This window comes from Periplaneta americana, chromosome 3 (genome assembly GCF_040183065.1).
Source record: "Periplaneta americana isolate PAMFEO1 chromosome 3, P.americana_PAMFEO1_priV1, whole genome shotgun sequence".
Taxonomy (NCBI): Eukaryota; Metazoa; Arthropoda; class Insecta; order Blattodea; family Blattidae; genus Periplaneta; species Periplaneta americana.
Window position 1 is genome coordinate 197,415,634 of NC_091119.1, and position 21,908 is coordinate 197,437,541.

The following is a 21,908-nucleotide window of genomic DNA, read 5'->3' on the forward strand; positions in this document are numbered from 1 at the left end:
TCCTTTGCCTCATGTCTTTCAAATTGTTAAAAGATGTGTAATAAATCTTCTCAGTTAATATTAAATTATGCCAGCCTGTCGTAGATGGAGAGCCATCTGGTGGAGGTTCCAGACAATACACCCGGTTTCGTGACATGCGCTTTGAGCGGCGCTCGTATCGGGCCAGACCAGGTCTCCAGCGGCGACTACTCAAGTTTGAGACTTCGCAGAGTGTGGTTATCGTGTTTGGCTAGTGTCTACGTTCACAAGTGGCATTTGAGAAAAGTTTACTAACGAGTGTGCCTGGGAACTGTCTCACCAGAGGAACGATACACATTCCATATCAAAAAAGTTACAACTAAATTAAAGTATATTGAAGTGATAATTTGGTAATTGGTGTACTGCATTACACCTGTAAGGTAAACGTACTTCTCTTGTTTAATGTTGGGGCAGTATTTCTGCAAAACCAAACAGTTTTTCGACCGGTTGTCAATGGAAAATTACCGGAATGTAGTTCGAACTGTGAAACTCCGATCGCATATGCATGAATTATTTCGACAAGTAAGTTTTTCGGACAGGAAATATGCGAATTCTTCGCTCTATTTTGTTAACGTTCGTGCATTATGTGTCCCAAGAGGTCAAGGTGACATAATGTGTTAAAAAGTAAACATATTTTTTTATCAACAGTAATCTCACTAGACGTTTTGATTTATCTAGAGAAAATCAAAACTCGAGTGGGATTTAATTGACTATTACACGATCAGAAGAAAGCATATAAAGATTACAAGTAACGAAGTACTCCAATACAATAAAATATTAATTGACTTACGAAAATACAACTGTCTTCAAATATATTATTGTACCATCTCAACATTACAAATATTACGCTAGATGCATGCCAGATGGCAGTAGTGAGCAATGCCTCCTCGTCGAGAAGTTCTCGATCTATTATACATGATGGCAATGTTTCTAGTCAAGAAGGCTTTGTTGATTCAGTTTAATTTTCATTAAAATGAAACATTCCACTTCAATTATCCGAATCCCAGTAATCAACGTCACTTAACAGATGATTTTCAATAAATCTTAATATTAAGCAATCTCTGATGCATGACTATCCATAATATCATATAGCAGAAGCTATAACATAACCTAACTAATATACTGTACACAAGTGTTAGAAAAGTTTTAATTAACGACGATGACATAAAAAATAAACATGAATAATTTTAAAAGGAATAATTATTGAATGTACAATTTTCAAATTTGAATGTGGTTGGTGGTTCAATTGATGTTATATTGGACGTGTGCGTAATAGAAGTGGAACTCGTTGATTTAGGCCTACATGGTGTATTCAACTTATTCAGGATTTCCGAATGAATAATTTTAAAAGGAATAATTATTGAGTGTATAATTTTCAAATTTGAATGTGGTTGGTGGTTCAATTGATGTTATATTGGACGTGTGCGTAATAGAAGTGGAACTCGTTGATTTAGGCCTACATGGTTTATTCAACTTATTCAGGATTTCCGAATGGTGCTCTTCATTTATTTGTAAATCGGATTTCAGAAGATGCATAGGTATGATCAGTGATTTTTATTAATTCTTGTTCTTGAATGCCAATGCGAGTCATATTTGAAACTGCTATGCATCGACTGGAGTAGTTTGTAATTGTGTGTATATATATATATATATATATATATATATATATTACGTCCAGACCAGCACAGTTTCAAATGTTGGCAAACAAAGAAACAAATGCTAGGGACGCGATAAAATTAAACAAATGCTAGGGACGCGATAAAATTGTGCGATAAGCAGCCATGATTGGTTGAAATACGTCCTTTCGTACCGTTTTATTGGTCAAAAGTAGTATGACGTAGTAAGAGTGTAATAGTCTTAGAAATACTATAATGTGTGAAAATTGCCAAACGCCGACTCTTTACACGCTTCAACATGTGGTGATATCGAGTGTGTAGTATCTTTGGGTACCGGTATAATTAATAGGCCGTTTTTACAGTTGTTGATTTTCTGTTCCTGTTGTGTGTTTTAGGTGTCTTGTGTTCATGTAACTGATTTAGATTTTGATTAATATTTATGATATTGGTGATAGAGGCGGTGATGAATCATGACATGTAAATTTGCAATCCGCCATTTGCCTTTGTGACTGAGGGAAACCATAATGAAAAACCACAGTCAGATTGGTCGTTCACGGGGTTTGAACTCGGGACCTTCCGAATGCGAGTCTCAAACGTTATCGTCTGAGCTAACTCGCTCGGACAAAACCTTTTTTTTATAGCAGTACCGGTACGTCATTTTTATGAATAGTTCCATCATATACCATTTGCGTCGACTCTTAAAATAACGGCCCCGAAGTTCACTCAGCCTCCTATAAAATTGAGTACCGGGTCTTTCCCGGGTGTAAAAGGCGGTCAGAGCGTGGTGCCGACCACACCATCTCATTCTAGTGCCGAGGTCATGGAAAGCATGGGGCTCTACCTCCATACCCTCCCAAGTGTCTTCATGGCATTTGAAGGAGATACCTTTACCTTAAAATAAGTAGAGACTCCGTAATAATCGCTAAACGAATGTGCAATACAAAACATGAATGAAATATTATCGGGATGCAGTTGGAACTGTGCACTTCGATCGAATATTTAAATTTACAGGAGAATAATAAAATGTTAATTTTTCTCAGTACAAACTTTATACATATTTTTTTTTCTGATTTGCAAGATTTTCTGCTCTAGGACAAACTAATAATAATATTGTGAAATTATTGTTAATCAAATAATGTTTTATTTATTTATTTTTTTCATAAGTGTATATTATTTTTGGAGTGTTTTTTGCAAGTAATTTTATGAGGAACAATTAATAATAATAATAATAATAATAATAATAATAATAATAATAATAATAATAATCTATAAATCAGATGTAAGGTATATCAGTTCTTAGCCATCGATATTATAAGAGCTGTTTCGAGGCGTTGTTTTTATGACTTTCGCAGGAAGGAAAGATAGTAATATCACAGTCTAATAGATACAGTCACGCAACTTCAACACTTTTTTTGCCAACATTCACGACACTAGCGCCCAAGCGGCAGGCAAGGCACTGGTCATAGGGTTGATACAGCCAGCACGTGCTTTAAAAGTATGCGAGATGTTATAATAACGTTTTAATCATGCGTCGGAATAAAGGCAATGTGTGCAATGACGAAAATTGCAGTAACAACAAGTTTAAATCTCCGAATTTGTCGTTCTTCAGATTCCCTAAAGACCAAGGGAAAATCATAACTCAGTCATAACCTATAATCCACGCTGTAGGTAGCCTACGTATTGTGTTCTATAAAACATTTATTAGTTATCAGTTACCTACTTGTATGTCAGGAAGGAGAGTTTAAATAAAAAACAAAGTAAATACCTGTTACAGTATATTACTTTTTTGCAGAGATCATGTGTAAATGTGTAACCATTCCGATTTTGGATAATGTATCTACAGTTTTTAATGCAAGTAATTCCATAATTTTTGTATTCGTGTTTTTTCATTTATATTTTTCAAAAGTTGAATGTTATATTGCGTGCAAGTAGGTATCATGGTGTTAATTTTGCAAGAATTCATGGAGTATAGTAATCCTTTCACAAAATATTCAATTCTTGAATAAATTCAGACTGTGTCGATAAATTTCTGATGTGTTGGTGCAGATTCATGTGGCAGACGTATTAAGTTCTCAAGAAATAAAAGAACCTTTTTTAAATTTAATATAAAAAGGAATCTTTTCTGTAATAATTTGCATGACTGTTATTGGTGTTGATTTTACATTCCCAGTGATTATTTGAGCCGTTCGTGCTATTCACTGACTATTAATAGTTTAAATACATTCAATATTAACTGCTACTTTGCGCTGTATTTTACAGAATGTTTACTTTAACCCTCATTACCCATTTTTGACTTACACCACTTCTGCTCTGAAAAATAAAATTAGGCCTACATTTTCTGAGTTAATTGAAGTTACAATTTTTTCAACAAAATTGTGTGTTCATTTATTTGTTCTCACCTACGTCATATTAACAGTAAGTGCATGTAAATTAAGTATTATATAGGTAGGATAAGTTAAAATTAGGCATTATGTGTGAAAACTGGAAATGTAATGTAAAATGCGGTGAACTTGCTATAAAAATTTAAACCATAATATCAGCACTATTTGTGACTCAAAATAATAAAGGAAATACCGGTTCTTAAGGAATGGAAAATTAATGAACTTCATATTAATGTTTAAATCTTCCCCTTTTTTATTTTCAAGTTTACCTCAGCGGCCGGGCGGCCGGGTAGCTCAGTTGGTAGAGCAGCTGGCTACGGACTGGAAGGTCCGGGGTTCGATCCCAGGTGATGACAGGATTTTTTCTCGTTGCCAAACTTTCAGAACGGCCCCAAGCTTCACTCAGCCTTCTATAAAATTGAGTACCGGGTCTTTCCCGGGGGTAAAAGGCGGTCAGAGCGTGGTGCCGACCACACCACCTCATTCTAGTGCCGAGGTCATGGAAAGCATGGGGCTCTACCTCTATGCCCCCCAAGTGCCTTCATGGCATGTTACGGGGATACCTTTACCCTTACCTTTTACCTCAGCGGCCGAGTTTACCCCAATTTGCGGTATGCAAAATCGTTAATTTCTCAGGAAATTGGGAGAGGAGTTCACCACGCGATGTACCCTACGAGATACGCCCTACAATTTTGAAGCTACTAATTTTTACTTTTCTCACAGGAAATACAAAGTTCCAATGATTCATAAATATATTTAGGAATGAATTGAATTAACCGACCACGCACGAACAATTATATTATTTCAAACCATGATACGTGATCAGGGCCATGATTCAGTTGTAGGGAGCAGAAAGAATTACGTTTACGTAGATTAACTGCGTGTGAAATTCTTCCAGGATTCTAAAGTAGAATTAATAAGAACCATATACATTTATTGTATAGCATAAAAATATAAAATAAATTATGCAAAACCCGTTTTCTGATGTGTTATCATACGTAGTGTGCACACTTTTAACTTGCCTGCCGCTAGAGGGCTACTGTCGCGCCAGCTGTCAAATGTTGGCATATTTTATAAGTATGAGTTGCGTGACTATCTATTAGACTGTGGTAATATCCTGCTTTTCGCTGTACCAGAGCCTTCTTTAAACTACAGCCTGTCAGTCCAGTGTTGCCAACACATAAATTATATCCCCCGTCAGTATAACACCTGGAAATCCGTCAGAATCCGTCAAAATTAAAATAAATAAATAAATAAGACCCAATATATAAAGAAAATTTTAACACAGCTTACTTACCAATCCTGATTAAAATAATAATTCGTCAAGATATAACTTGATTACGAGGAAATCTGAACAGGGGATTCTTAAACGGAACAGACAGGGCTGTTCAAATAAAAAGTAAAATCTCCCAAAAATTAAAGAATTAAAAATGACAAAAAAAAAGGTATTCCCGTAACATGCCATGAAGGCAATTGGGGCATGGAGGTAGAGCCCCATGCTTTCCATGACCTCAGCACTAGAATGAGGTGGTGTGGTCGGCACCACGCTCTGACCGCCTTTTACCCCCTGGAAAGACCCGGTACTCAATTTTATAGGAGGCTGAGTGAACCTCGGGGCCGTTCTGAAAGTTTGGCAACCAGAAAAAAATCCTGTCACCACCTGGGATCGAAAAAAATGTCAAAAGATGATATAAATCGTAATTTCCGCCAGAAAATCCGTCACCCGTCAAAGCCCTTTTTTTCCCGTCCGCTACGTTGAAATTCCGTCAGTTTTGACGGAATTTCCATCCAGTTGGCAACACTGGGCCAGTCTCCTGCTCTGACATTTCGCTTGGAAAGAGAAGAGATAACGAGAGAGAAAGATAGTGACCAGCATTGCCAATCTGTGGTGTTTTGAAGTAGTTACAAGCCGGAGCATGGGTAGGTTTGGCAACGCAGAGTGGAGGCGGGAGATTTTAAAGTGATATTGTGTTTGCTCATTGCTTTCGTTATACGTAACGCTTTTTTTCAATATTACTTCATGCACAAAGGTAAGATCAAGATTCAGAGTAGTGATGTAAATTATTACGGGTTCGAAAATAGTGTTTTATTGCAATCAATTAGCTATACTTCAGAATACGGCGTAAGTAGGCTACTTACATACAAAGGCTGCCACTTAAAATAATTACAAAAAACATGTTTTTATTGATAGTATGAAGGTAAATAAATAAATATATAAAAAAGAATTTGTTCCTTGCACCGAAAATAATAAAATCAATAGTGCAATAAAGACGTAAGTTCCTATGCAGTATTCTTAAGTTCCATTCAGTTAACAAATTTGTGGCTATAGTAAATTTAAAATGTTTTGCCGCTTAATGTTGTTTCACTCTGACGTGAAAGGTGTAGGATATCATATGCATTTTAATTTCATGTGATTATGTCGTGTTTTTCTATAAATATTTCAGATGTTCAGGAAGCCAGTTTTAGTTTGAACCTGGCCAGTCACCATGATAATACTGTTATCCTAAATTATTTGTTATAAACTTTTTAAAATATAATTTTAAATAAATATAACTACAGAAAACAAGCTAAGAATGTAAATTATGCAAATAGGCCTAAAATAAAATGTAAACAGAAGAAACTATTGACATACCTATTATAATAAAGTATGAGGATGTAAATACAGTTACGCCAAGTAAAAAAATCTATGAAAAAATGAAAAAAAACATACCTTCAACATAATACGTAACAAAGCGCAACATTATCATTAAGTACGTGTAGCTATGTGTCAATTAGCGTAAACTCGGTGAAATTTAAATCCTCTAAAGAAATACGAAGTGAAAAGAAACATGTTTATACCTAATTTATTACAAAATAAATAATATTAATAAACAAACCTTGAAAACCAACAAAGTGATTATATGCATCTACAAATTATAGGTAGTTCTGACGTATAGCAGGTATTCCGAATCTTCAACAAAACTGCAACATTTATGGGATCACAAAACAGCTGTTTACAATGAATTTGAAAACCAACGGCGTAACTTTATTGATATAGAAGGCGAGACTCAACAATTTGGCTAGAATTCTGATACCCACAAACCACAAATAAGACTATAAAGATGTAGTTATACAATATTTAATATTTAGTAGAATAGTTAATTACTTTGTCATCAATAACCGTAAAAATTCCCAAAGACTGCAACCATTTTGTTTTCATTTATTTTCTTGTTTTTTTTTTTATCACCGACGCGCATTTAGTTTATAATATATCAACAATTAACGTTTGGTACGACCGCAAACATAATTACATCAACACACACTTATATTGTAACATTAATTTACATTGAAAATCGGCATTAGCACAAAAACGTGTCCTGGATAGTAGGCCTCCGTTTGATAGTTAATTACAGTGTTGCCGACGTATGGCTTGTAACTAAAGAAGGCTCTGGCTATACCTGTATTTGCTTCCGTTGATGTGCAACTGTCACAACTTGTGGACGAGTGAAGGTGATGACTGTGATACATAACATCTGAGAGTTTGTTAGTCAACTGTACGATGACAAGTCTGAATCTCATAAGTGATATAGTACGAAGAAGGCGCCATTTATGAGGAAACTAGGCCAGGAGATAATGGGGTAGGGTGGCCAGTTCCTTTCCCCCTCCTTTGCATACACCATAGACTTCAGATACATACAAACAATTGTTCTTTCTCTGACACATGTTGTCAAGTGAGATGGCAAAAAAAAAAAAAAAACTGACCGACCCTTGTAGCTGATTTCAGAGTCACAGATTCAAATTTTGCTAGTCACAAAACACATCCATCTTGTATAATTAATTGTAACAATGAAATTTATTGCATTTGTTCGATTCTTACCGTCTTTTGTTTCCTTCAGTAGGTACCTTAAACTTACAGACGAAGAAACTTTGTATTTTCATGTGGCATCAATATTACATTTCTACTTCTATTCGGCAAAGACAACTGCATATTTTTACATTAAATAGTAGTACATACCTTTGGCTTCACTATCCATATTGAAATTACCACAGTTTGACACAATACACAGCACAGGATTCTTTTGTATCAGCTACAAGGGTCGGTCCGTTTTTTTTTGCCACTACTGTACAAATCAGCCAGAACCTCAATCAGAGGAAATATCTGAGTGTAATGAGAAAATCAGCAAAGAATTGTAAAAATATATCATATATGTCATTTTTCTGTATATTATATAGGTTTCCGTATTTATTCCCATAATTTCCCCTTCTCAAAAAATTGAAGGGAGGAAAATTATACGGTAACTATGGAACATCAGGACTAAACTAGTCGTAAAAATAACATCAAACAATTCACATGCTAATCAAATTAAAATTAATGCTAAATTATAAATACAGAGGAGGGACCCGAAGCGAGCTTGGATAGCTGAACGACCCGCTCTTGTACAGCTGTCAAAAGAAAGTGGCCGGTCTCCTGAAACAAAGTTCCCTTCGGGTATCTTCGCTACAATTCGGAGACAGGCGATGTTACATGTTGTTGGACCACATTGCCTGATATCTACAGTTATAATTGAAGTATTCTGTGTGTTATTCGATAGCATAATGGTAGCATTCAGGCCTCTTATTCATGAGGTCCTGCGTTCGACTACAACCTCGTGCTTTTTATGTTCTTTTTTGTTCTGTTTTTGAGAGATACAAACTATACATAAAGTCTCCTTTCTCTTTTACGATTATTTTAGTAATTAACATCAGGTTCATTAATATTTTATGCCATGACTTTATCATTATGATATTGTGGCTGCAAATGGAAAGAAAAAAGATTTTATTCTCAATAAAAATATCTTTCGTGGCATAAACAAAACAAATTTACTGGTGTTAAAACATTCAAACAATTCAAAACAAAAAGCCACAATTCAATATTTAGTCTATTTCCTCTTATCTCGATCATCTTGCAGTCGAGTGGGCATGGAATAAATATAAAACGTAAATAGTACGTGGTACAGAATAGGGTGTGTAGCATGATAGCGGGATTTTTTATTCACTCTGTATAGCTTGTTCATTTTATAATTTTTTAAAATGTTATTTGTTGTTTTTCAGAGTGCTAGACGAGATACTTTCATTAGTCTATCATAAAGTGAAAGACACAGTGAAGAACCAGGGAGGTGATATTAAAGATCTCGTACCAGTTTACATGAACATGCCTGAGAATATTCAGAAGGAATTGCTAGATCCTGTAATAACTGATATCAAAGAAGAAGCAACTATGCAGATGGCCAAACCATCAATTGGGTCGTCAAAGTCTACCTTACCTCTGTTCCAAGATGACTTTGATCGTCCAGGAAGTGCTCAATTTGATTCCAATTGGTATGTATTTTATGACTTACAAATCTTGCAGAAAATGTTTTGTGTTGTTGTTGATGCTGATCGAAATTGAACGTCCTCCATTTCTTAGCGCATCCCAATATTATTTTATTATTTACTATGATGGATCAGCATTTATTTTACTTATTGGTATCGATGGGCAAATCAGAATGTGTTCTTTGTTCATAATGGGTTTTGGCTATTTACATAATGAGCAGTGAGATCGAAGAAGCCCTTAGTAAGCCGAAAGGAAGGTATTATGTAGTTTTCATAGATTATGAAAAAGCTTGGACATGATTGGGAACGATCACCCCATTGCTGGAATAGTGGAAGACATAATGAGGCGAAATTGGCTCGAGATAAGCGATGAAGTGGCAGCATCAGATGAGGTTATACAGACCAACGGGATAATGCAAGGAGACCCAATTAGCCCGCTGCTATTTAATATAATGACAGCAGACATTGGGAAGGCAATGGAAGGAAGCACGCTGATAATGTATGCGGACGACATGGCCATCGGCTCCGCAAACAAAGAGGCAATCCAGCACGGCATAGACGCAGTACAAAGATGGGCATCCGAAAATGAGTTCGTGATAAATAAAAACAAGACAGTACAAATGGTCTTCAGGAGAGGTGGAAGAGTAGCGGCAAGTGACATCCTCAAGCTAGGCAAAGAACCGATGCGACTAGTAAATAAATTCAAATACTTAGGCATTACACTGCAGCCAACTGCAAAGTCTTCAGCGCTCGTTTCATAAACATCCATACTTGCGTCTTAATTACTATCATTATAGGCTCGTTGCATAATGTACTATTCCAGTTGCTGAGCATGGCATATTGCATTACCTGTATACAAATGCTGCTTGAGCAGCTGTCATGCTGGATGTTATATCTGAGGTCCACAGGTTCAAACCTAGCTGAGAGTGATGGATTTGATTGGACAATTAGACTTGCATGTCTTTCTGCAGAAGGTGAGTAGGACTATTGTTCTCGTGACGTAGATTATAGCACGTAAAAGAACCCTGTCTGCAATACAGGGCTGCACAAAAAATTTCTAGTGTACATTGAATTATGATGCTGAATTACCCTTGTAGTTTGAAATATCATTGAATGAAGTATTATCAGTGGCGGCTCCTGCATATTTCTTAAGAGGAGAAAAGAAATTAACAGCACTAAATGACACCTTCTTGAATGAAACATGCTACAAATTAGCCTACATGCATACATGTAAGACCAGGTAGTTTTGGGATTGGCCTTCCTTCTGTATAGCAATAATCTGTTCTTGTAAACTGAGTTTCCTAAATTGTCCAAAATATATTATGTTTTCACTTCCATTCATTGTTGAATAATTGCGCAAATTAACAATTACAAGGAAATTCACAATCTCGTAGCATTTTTCTAGTACACTACAGCATCACACGTATTGGAAGAGACTAGCTACTAACTCGTAACCGGAACCGTTTTACGGAAAAATGGAAATGGGAATGGGAAATAATCTGAGGAAAGCGAGAACACTGCACCCACCCACGTGGTCTGTGTTGCCACATGTACACGTTCAGTATCACATGCTTTTGAAGAATGTCAGTTCATGTAAAGTCATACTATCATTATTGTTCAAAGATGCCGGTGGCCGACTAATTTTTATGTTAAAAATGATGTAGTTTGGAGTACCTACTTTCAGTTTCAAATATATTTGTACAAAACTGACAACTTGGCTGTTGCCCTGTCTAGTAAACAATGAATAGAAGTGAATTTCAGGGGCCAACTACGTAAAACTACTTCCTCTTTGTTTTACATAAACCCGACTTTAACTTTCAAATATCCAGGAAAATTGAAAACCATGAATAGTAGCCTATATAAAGTGCAATGAATAATATTTTCGATTTATAATTTAAAAAAAAAAGTTTGCATGGTGTCTTTCATAGCGTTGCGTTAAAACTGTTTTTGTTGTGTCTCCTCCTAGATGTGTTATAGTCCGGTTGAATGCAACATCGTTAGGTGCTGCGGTAGCGAGCTTGCTGCACGACCAGTCGGTTTCTATTTCCCGCCCATGACTGATTCAGAGGAGGATCTCCCTCTCCGTTCATTTACTCGCTTTAAAACTCTGCTTCTTTCTCTGGCCGCTAGTGCGCTGTTGTCTATGTGTGTTAACTGCAGTAGAGGAGGAATGGAGTGCCTTTCCTCCACACAGACAATCTTACAGTTTTCTACAGCACATGTTTGCGTGTCGTTTAAAACTCGATCAACCGAGTTTTTGTTATAGCTGTGAACTTAAAAATTATCGAATCTTCCTCGAATTTCAAGGCACATATTTTATTTGGTATTTACTTTCAAAAGAAGAAAATGTGAGGAGGACTTTCCTCCCTTCCCTCCCCCGAGGAACCGCCACTGAGTATTATCAATGCTGCAGCTACAGTTTATCAGCATTTAACACACAGGAATTTTTAACTTACTTCTTGTCTAGAAATAAATTAACTCTAACTTTGTTAATGAGTTATGAGTACCGTAACATAGAATTTAGTCCATCACTATGGAGTAGCAGTTAGCATGTCTAACTGTGAAACAAGTGGGCCCAAGTTCAAATTCTGGTTGGTACAAGTTACCTGGTTGGGGTTTCTTCCAGGGTTTTCGCCTCAACCAATTGAAGCAATATTGCTGGGTAAGTTTCGGCGTTGGACCTCGGACTCATTTTGCCATCATTAATTTCTCATACCATAGCCCGGGTTATGCCATCATTAATTTCTCATACCATAGCCCGAGTTATGTCATTAATTCACATACTATAGTCCGTGTTAAGTTCATGGTGCAGCGTGCTGTACTTGTACAAGAGCATAGCCATTCGGCTACCCAGTCATTCAAGCATAATACATCTACAAGCCCCTCCTCTGTACTTAATAGAATTTGAACACCACAGTAATTTCGTCGAAAATATTCCGTGGCACTTAAATGCTGAAAACGACTTGACATAAAGCTGCTCGTACACGATCAAATTTTTCTTCCTATTCAATACTTCACAAGAGAACTTGTCAAAGATTGATCAGTATTGAAAAAGATTTTCCAAAGATTGTTTCATATTGCTAAAGATTTGGCAAGATTTTAAAACATATGCTTCAAGTACATTTTAACAAATTTAGTGCTATCTACCAAATATGTTGTTGTTATCTAATGCCGGGCTTTGGCAACGAAGCCATTAGCGGTCTTGCTCTCCAATATTTCTCTGTGGTGGATCCATCAGGAAGAACTTCACAGGTTTGTAGATGATCTTCAGTCATTTCTTCTTCTTTGTTGCATAGAGGGCAATTTGGATTTGTGTAAATTCCTGTTTTATTCAAGTGTTTGGCCAAATAATCGTGTTCTGTAAGCAGTCTGAATTTTGCTACTGCAGATTTACGTGGGATTTCTGGAATAATTTCTGTTTTTTTTTTTATTAAAATGCTCCATTTTTTATCTTTGGCTTTGGTACATAGTGCTTGGTTTTGCTTGATTTTATATTTATTTTTATTTAGTCTTTTGATGGATGTAAAAGGTAGGCTTGTATTTGTATTCTGAATTAAATTGGATCCTTTTTTGGCAAGAAAGTCAGCAGTTTCATTTCCAGCAATTCCGCAATGTGCAGGTATCCATTGCAATTGAATTCTTTTCTGTAGTTTTTGAAGTTGTTGGATCATTTTGTGACATTCTTTAATTTGGATTTACATCATTTTATATGAATTTATTGCATATAATGCTGCTTTAGAATCAGAGAGAATGACAGCATTTTGAAATTTATCTATTCTGTACAGTAGGTATTGGAGTGGGATATGAATAGCCATTATTTCCGCATCAAAATTTGTTGTATGACATCCTGCTGGTTGATAAAATGAGAATAACGCACACGTAATTCCTGATCCTGAGTTGTTATCGATAGTAGACCCATCTGTGTAGATATGTAACCATTCTTCTGGTGGGTATCTATTGTTCACAGCTTCTAATGCTAGCGCTTTTAGTACAGGTTTGGAAGTTTCAGATTTTGTAACTGGTTCTTCTAAATCTAGTTGAATGTTAATTGGTTCGAAGGTTAGAGGGTTTTCTCTGCTTAAAATGTTTTCTTTAGATTTAGGGAGATTCAATTCTGTTTTTATTTCCGTGACTTTGGACAGGAAACTTGTTTGTGTTTTCAACTTGGTTGGTTGTAACAGTCTTTTTTTCCATTTTGTTGTTGTTAACCGTAGCATTTTTTCATGATGTGTTAGTGCCTGCTCCTCTAGAGTGAGCTATATTGGAGGGTTCTGGGTTAGAGCTTGCATTGCCGTGATTGGGGTTGATTTTGCTGCACCAGTTATTAGTCGCAGGGCCTGATTTTGGCATACTTCTAGTCGAGTCAGGTTGAAATTATTTGCTGTAATTAATACCTCCGCATTGTAGAGAAGTATTGCCTTGATGAATGTTTTGTACGTGATGTTCAAAGTCTGCCGATTACTACCCCACTTTGCTGCAGCTAATCTCTTTAAAATTGGAAGTCTTTTTGTTGACTAGTTTACTACTGCATCAATATGATTTCTCCAAGACAATTTTGAATCAAAAATTGTCCCTAAATATTTCGTTTCATATGTTTGTCTCAGGTTTGTTTTCTTGAACTGTAGATTTAGTTTTGGGATTTTTTTCTTCAAGCTAAATATTTGAAACGTTGTTTTATCAGTATTTATGGCCATCAAGTTGTTGTCAGTCCACTTTTATAATAGGATCAAAGCCTTTTCCATTGAAGTTTTGGATTTGACTATTTGTGGGGAAGATGTCCACATGACCATGTCGTCTGCAAAAAGAGCTGTCTTTATTTCTGCACTTGAAACAGCCGGGGGGAGATTGTTGCTGTAGATGTTAAACAAGGTTGTACTCAGTACAACCTACCAAATATTACAATATAAATATTATGTAAATCCTTTGGGGAATAACTAGGCCAGTCCTAGACATTAATACCTCAATCCATTTTGAATCTTGCGTACACCACTTTTAACACTTGAATATAAATAATTGATGAACTAGTGGACTTACTCGTGTTAAATATGTAATATTTTTCCGGCTTACAGCTGTTTCAGTGCATCACGCACCATCATCAGAGCCTACTAGATCTCGGCGTCATCTCGAACTTCTCTGCCTGTTAGGAGGGTGTGTTTTATTGTTGAAATGTGTTGGATTGTGTGGTCGAATAGTGTGTATGTACTGAAATTAATCTGTGTGTTGAGGATTTGATCGGGGTGTGTTTTAGTGTGTTTGTATATTTGTATAGTGAACACAATCAAATTCATAGCACAAGAAAATGGATACAATCCAAACATAATAGACAACATCATAAGGAAGACAAAACAAAAACTTAACAAACACATGAATACACAAAAAACAACACAAACACAAGAACACAAGAAATACATCACACTAACATATGAAAACAAAAGCACACATAAGATCGCATCTTCATTCAGAAAACAGAAATACAACATAACATACAGAACAGAAAACACACTACAAAGACATCTCAACACAAAAAAAACACAAACAAATAAATACGACCACACAGGTGTATACAAACTCACATGTAATAGTTGCGACAAGTTCTACATAGGACAGACAGGCAGATCATTCCAAACTCGCTACAAAGAACACATTAAAGCTATAACCAGAGGACACAATACATCTACATACGCCGATCACATAACCAATGCCAACCATACATACAATAACATAAACACGGACATGGAAATCCTACACACACAACCCAAGAACCAAAAACTCAACACACTAGAACAATACGAAATATACAAACACACTAAAACACACCCTGATCAAATCCTCAACACACAGATCAATTTCAGAACACACACACTATTCGACTCCACAATCCAACACATTCCAACAATAAAACACACCCTCCTAACAGGCAGAGAAGTTCGAGATGATGCCGAGATCTAGTAGGCTCTGATGATGGTGCGTGATGCACTGAAACAGCTGTAAGCCGGAAAAATATTACATATTTAACACGAGTAAGTCCACTAGTTCATCAATTATTTAATACCTCAAATGACTCTAGTCAACTATCCCTTAACTCCCCACTCTTATCTTCCCTGACTAAGACAGTAATATTTTGGTCCGATACAAGTAGATAGAATGAGGTAGGGGAGACTGGGAATGTTTGATACACACCAATAAAAATTAATATTGTGGCCTTAATATGCTTTCTGTAGCTTTCTTTACACAACTACTTAGTTACATAGAACTTATTGATAATATTACCAAAATACACAATCTAAAAACTTTTTTGAACTCACAAAAAACAATCAATTTCCATCATGGGGATATGTGATACACTTTTTCCGGATATATAATAGTTATTTTATATTCAAAATTCACAAAATTTAAATGAGATTTTGGTTTACAATGCTAATGGTCCATTTTGAGAAGGTATTTCAAAGTTGTACAATGGTTTACTATGTATGGTGGGAGAAGAGTGCCACTTGCTGTCCCAGCAAACATCACAGAATGGCTGACTTTACTCGAGTCCAGGATGCACTCAGGATGCTTACATCCTTTGTGGACCAGCACTTTGCTTCTTCCCGGGTCGTCGACTAAATTCGTGTGGAACATCTTGAAGTGAAATTGCTAGATTATTGAAGTACTCCACCAGCACTTCTTTGCTTACTTGAGCCCTACTGCGTTTAATATTTTCACTCAGCCTCAAAGAAAGAACACCATTATGCCTCTGAAGAAAGGAGCGATACCAATCATCTCCAGAGAGATTATTCTTGAATCTCTTTTCTGTAGCTCCCTTCTTATCAAGATATTGCTTTACATTGCATCTAACATCAAATGGGGTCAGTGGAAAACCGCATTCTGCAGCAGTAATAATTCCTTGTAGAAGGTGATGTTCTTCCTCGGATGACAATGCTGTTGGTCTTCCAAAAGATTGCATGTGCAAGCCCTTCAGTTTTCGATTCAGGGTACTCCTATCAACTAAATGTTTTCTGCAGATTTTCTTATGGATAGCTTCCCAGATTTCACTTCGTTTATGGCAGCATCCAAAGCAGATTGGGAGTAATCTGCATAAGGCCTACTTCCTGGTGCCCTAACATGTTTCCGGGGCATGATAAAAAAAAAAAAATTGACAATGTTATCTTACTATACAAAGTAAGGCTTTAATAATTACTGCATTTTTGATTGGTTATAAATTCTGAAATATGTAAAATATTGATCTAATTTCTCATTGCAACATTATACTGCATATGGCGCAAGTAACCCCAAAATTTAAAAAACTCAAAATCAGTAGAAAAAATACACTTATAATTTAAAAATAATGACTATTCATATAAGGATATTGAACACTATACTTCACACTACTGTTTAATTATAAATTCAACACTATATTAATATTATATTTCATTTTGAACTGAAAGTTATTTTACTTACAGCTCTGTACTTTTTTGTGCACCAAATAAAAGTATCAAGAAAACACTTCAGAAAGCACGTGGAAATTGAATATTAACCAGAAAACCATTTCCTCAACCTTTTTAAAATGCCGCCAAATGAAAATCGAAAATATAATTAGGGTTGACAACTTAACATAAAAACAAATTAAACGTTCATTTTTGTCTATAAATGTAGGTTGTGAAAGTACAGTATCAATTTGAGAACTGCCAGTCACAGAAATGTCATCGTTTGTGGCCATTTAAATGTTCTACCACTTACATGTCATGTGAATTTCACAGTCCTAAAGGCTGATTCTAAAATGCATCCAACAGATATACTAATAGTTTTTTTTTTACCTTTGTTTGAAACTAGGACCCAGTCACCTACTTCCACCTTCTCTTCAAATGGTTCTTCAGTTTCTTCCAAAAGTCATCAGCACTTCTATCAAACCTCGTTGATGCAATGACCTCATCTGAACTTATGATATTTTTTAGAAAACTTCAGCCATTGACCCAACCAAATTCCTTTTTCTCTTCCTGATCAGTTTGTGTCATTCTTTCTTCACCCACTCTGTCCATTTTACATACTCTATTCTTCTCCACATCCTCATTCCAAATGTTTCTAGTCTCTTTTCTTCACTTCGTCGTAATGTCCATGTTTCTGCTCCATAGAATGCCGTACTCCACACAAAGCACTTCACTAGTCCCTTATTTCTTTTTCCAGAAGTCCGCAGACCGGGTAGCTCAGTTGGTAGAGCAGCTGGCTACAGACTGGAAGGTCCGGGGTTCGATCCCAGGTGGTGACAGGATTTTTTCTCGTTGCCAAACTTTGAGAACGGCCCCGAGGTTCACTCAGCCTCCTATAAAATTGAGTACTGGGTCTTTCCTGGGGGTAAAAGGCGGTCAGAGCGTGGTGCCGACCACACCACCTCATTCTAGTGCCGAGGTCATGGAAAGCATGGGGCTCTACCTCCATGCCCCCCAAGTGCCTTCATGGCATGTTACCTTTTACCTTTACCTAGAAGTCCGCAGAAGATGCTCCTTTTTCTATTGAAAGCTTCCTTGGCCATTGCTATCCTCCTTTTGACTTCCTGGCAGCAGCTCATGTTACTGCTTATAGTACATCCCAAGTATTTGAAGCTATTCACTTACCCTACTGCCTCATTTAGTATTCGCACGTTTACCTTCTTTATTTTTCTTCCGACAACCATGGTCTTCGTCTGTCTGTAATGAATGAAAATGCAGTTTCATAGAGGAATGACTGATACACATGTCACATATCCCCTGTTCACTTGTATCACGCATCCCCTTGGAACACATGAACATTTTACTTTTACTAGAAAAGGGATTAGGACAATCGAAGTTCCATGACTACCGGACATCACTGCTTAAAGTTATGTAGATTGCAATCCCACAAAATGACTATTGATAAATCTTATCCATATTATTGGAAAATGATGAATATTTTTCAAAATACTTACTTTGATTGGTCAGGATTGCAATTATAGCTCTAGATCTTCAACTCCACACTTGCTACAAATGTCAATAAACCATCAACAGGAAGTGATTATTAGAACATATGAATCACAGAACAGTAATCCCAATGATCGGGCCAAAATTTATTATGTATCATATATCCCCAGTCTCCTCTAACCCAGTGGCGAAGCCAGTATTTAAAGAGTGGGTAGGCAGAAAGTCTTACCTTAAATTTTTTTGTACAGTAGTTCCAAACGGCGAGTTTTCTTGGTGGCAAAATTGTCAATGACACGATCCTTGAACATCTGGTCACTCATCAGTTCTTTCACTAGCTTTTTCTCAATGGCATTGGTACTAAGACAGCTGAGTCTTTCATTGATCAAAATTATGTAAGTATGTTTTTATTCTTTTCAAAGTACTTATACTCCTTTCAGAAGAGACTGTGGTCACAGGAAACGTTAAAAAAAAAAAGAACTAATTTGAACACTTCCACATATTATACACTTTTCAGGCCATATAGGACAATATAATCTAAAAGTCTTTGAGGGGACAAATACACCTTAATTCTCACAAAATAATACATAAATGATATTCACTCTCTCATTATTTCGCTCACAATCTAGTAAACTCACACTTAATTCTAACAACAAAAATGGTCTTGAGTAACTTTAGAGCCGACTAAATCAAAAGGAGCATTTCCCACTAAAGCAGTGTTGCTAACAGTGTTTGTGATAAAGTCCTTAAACAGCAGTAAAAATTCACTATAAATATGCTATCAATGGAGAAAATTTTTATTCCTGACGCTAAGAGGGCTTTAAAAGCTCGCTAAATTAACAAAAAAATAATACAATACAAAACTTTCATCTATGTTGCCGCTGAAAAGTAGTTAAAAATAGCTAGATCTAGCTACCATGAATTGACAACACTATAACTGCAAGCGAGAGAAAGTTTGAATATTCTTTGTTGGTCACTGTGGTTGGTCGTGAGACATGCCTCCTTGAGACGTGGAGGGGGTTGCTAGAAATTCAAACAACCTCACGCTATTTTCCGTCCCCTCCAATCCCTGTCGTAAAGCCAAAGCCTGTTGAAGTGGCAGAAGAGGCAAGCGAGAAATTGTCTCACCCGCAGATGCCCATCACCCTGGCCGAGCACAACAGACAGATTTTGTCGTTGACATGTGCCATTATCTAGCGGCTGATGAGCGAAGAATCCTGTATAAACTGCTGATTTTCTCAATCACAACAATTATTAAGGTCGACAAATTTATATTAGTAGGCTTATTTATAATTCTTTATCTTGAGATTTTTTCTGGGTAGGCATTGCCTCAATTGCCTCCACGTAGCTTCGCCACTGCTCTAACCATGGCTCCGTGACAAATTGTATAAGGCAGTCTTATCATGAAAAGTCTATCACACTACAGTTTCCGCAAGGCATAAGAACTAAAATAATTTTTATGTTTGGGAAGGACACCATAATGCCAGATATGTGACATACAAATCTATAACCAAACATGTAATAAATTTAGTGTATTTTAGACTGCCTGTATAAATATTCTACAATAATAATTTTATTATAATCATGATTTTCTTTACGAAAGACACGAACAACATAGCTAGAAGAGCTGAAATATTGTGATGATAAGGTTCCCGGTGTAAATATTGAAAACATTGTAAGGGTTAGTTATTGAATTTCACAGCAAATTCTAATGGATATGAAGTCCTAATGTGAACATTGAGTTTGTTAAAAAGTACCCCATTGTAGCAGTTGACAGAATATGTCCTGAGAGACTCAATATATTTATTTAAAATTGTCTTTCTCGACCTGCAGTGGCAAGTAGAAGGGAAGACATGGGGTTTGATATTCAGCATTATTACTAGAGCAACCCACTTTATGCCTTATTTTTTGAAAATTCGCGGGTGCTCGTGTAAAGGGGGTTAAGTATGAATTGGCTAAACTGGAATAAGTACAGATTTGAATTATCCACAATTACTTTTCTCTTGTGTTAAAGGGGTTAAGTTATTCTTCCATCTATGATACAGTTACAGTGCTCCATAGTTTGTGACAAAGGGGTTTTATTCAGTAACAAAGGAGAGAAGTTTACATACCTTGTAATCTGACTTAACCTCCTTTACACGAGCACTCGCGAATTATGCTTAATCTTTTTTCAAATTACGCTTTATTATGTTTTATTTTAAATTTCTTTTAACATAATACGAATAATGTCTTTTATACCAATAAACTTAAGTCAAATACTGTTTATGTATATCATTAAACTGAATTTTTTTGTCACTAGTTTGCAGGATAGGTATTAAGTTTATAAAAGAATACACAGTAAGCAATCTAGTCATGAAATGAATGAAAATCCAGTCATCCTTGTGACTGTCACTCTCACTCTCCAGATGAACAACACCCTTTTGAAGTTGATTTTGATTAATTGCAAGTTGTAAGTGAGACTAGATTTTCTTCTGTCAGACATGACCATTTAGGCCTGGTTTCTTCAACCTTTGTTAAATTATAACAGTGTGTTATTCCATTTTAACTGTAAACTTAACAGTTGAAACATTTCTTCAACTACTGTTAGTACTAACAGGCTGTTAAAACCTATGTTAATTTAACTGCCCAATTTCATGCAGTTAAATCATTTAACTTTCTGTTAGCATAGAAGTATCCAATATGGCTGGTGCGTTAGATGCTGAACTTATATATCTGCATTATTTAGAAAATGATATCCATGAATACATAAACAGAGCGGATGATTTCTGTGATTTGACAGACCAGAAGTTCATACAAATTTATAGGCTATTTTCTGCCAAGCCTCACTTTTCGCTTTCAACTTAGATCCGTTTGTTTGTTTATTCTCATTAATTGGTTTATACTGGGAAATAATTGCCAGCAGAAGGCTTCTTTCGAAAGAAGAGAAATTAGTCCCACGATTTCTTTTTGTTCCAGTGTTTTCTATTTCATAACAGCAATACCAATACGCCGCTCCACACTATTGTGATACAGACGAAGAAAGAAGCAGAAATCAAACCTGAGAGAATAGAGAGACTTCTATTCTCTCTGAATCAAACAACAGAAACAAGCGAGAATCGCAATTGTCAGAGTTCAGAAAACAGAAGTGAGCCTATACTTGGTTATAGGTTATGGTTAAACTCTAGAATCTCTGGTCCTAACAGAGAGTTAACAAACAGAATGTTAAAATGTGAAATGTAAAGTCGAAGAAACGCAATATTTTTAACAGCAATTCATACTTTTAACTTACAGTTAATTAACGCTATGTTAGGTGCATTATAACAAAGGTTGAAGAAACCGGGCCTTAGAGTTCAAAATCCAATTGAGAGTAGAAAAGCTTCTCTCAACTGAAGCAGATGATTGAGGAACCATAATGTGGAAAGATAAAATGTATGTACTGTATTTTTCATCGTTGCTTCTGTTGGTGCAGTTTTGCTTGTTTCACTGTAACATCTCTGATAGAAGGGGAGAGAGTTTAATTTCTTATCCTTAAAAATTTTATGTTTCATTGAATGTAATTTTATATCCTAGATATTTAAAACTGTTCCTATGATCAGTTATTCTGTTTATTCTTATCATTAAACCATTAAAATTACAAATAATTGTTTTGTTTCACGAATTCAATCTAAACTAGT

At 36.0% G+C, this 21,908-nt stretch overlaps 1 protein-coding gene across 7 annotated transcripts in view; it reads left to right on the forward strand.

Annotated features, from left to right (window-relative positions):
* The first annotated feature begins 207 nt into the window (after nt 1-207).
* LOC138696941 (proteasome inhibitor PI31 subunit-like) overlaps nt 208-21,908 on the forward strand; it is a 70,257-nt gene continuing 48,556 nt past the window's right edge. For all 7 annotated transcript variants that reach the window (XR_011331498.1, XR_011331497.1, XR_011331494.1 and 4 more), the window contains exons 1-2: nt 208-398; nt 9,086-9,352. Coding sequence is in view for 1 of the 7 variants with exons in the window: in XM_069822452.1 (XP_069678553.1) it covers nt 9,180-9,352 (173 nt within the window). In the remaining 6 variants the exon portion in view is untranslated. The remainder of the gene's footprint in view (nt 399-9,085; nt 9,353-21,908) is intronic.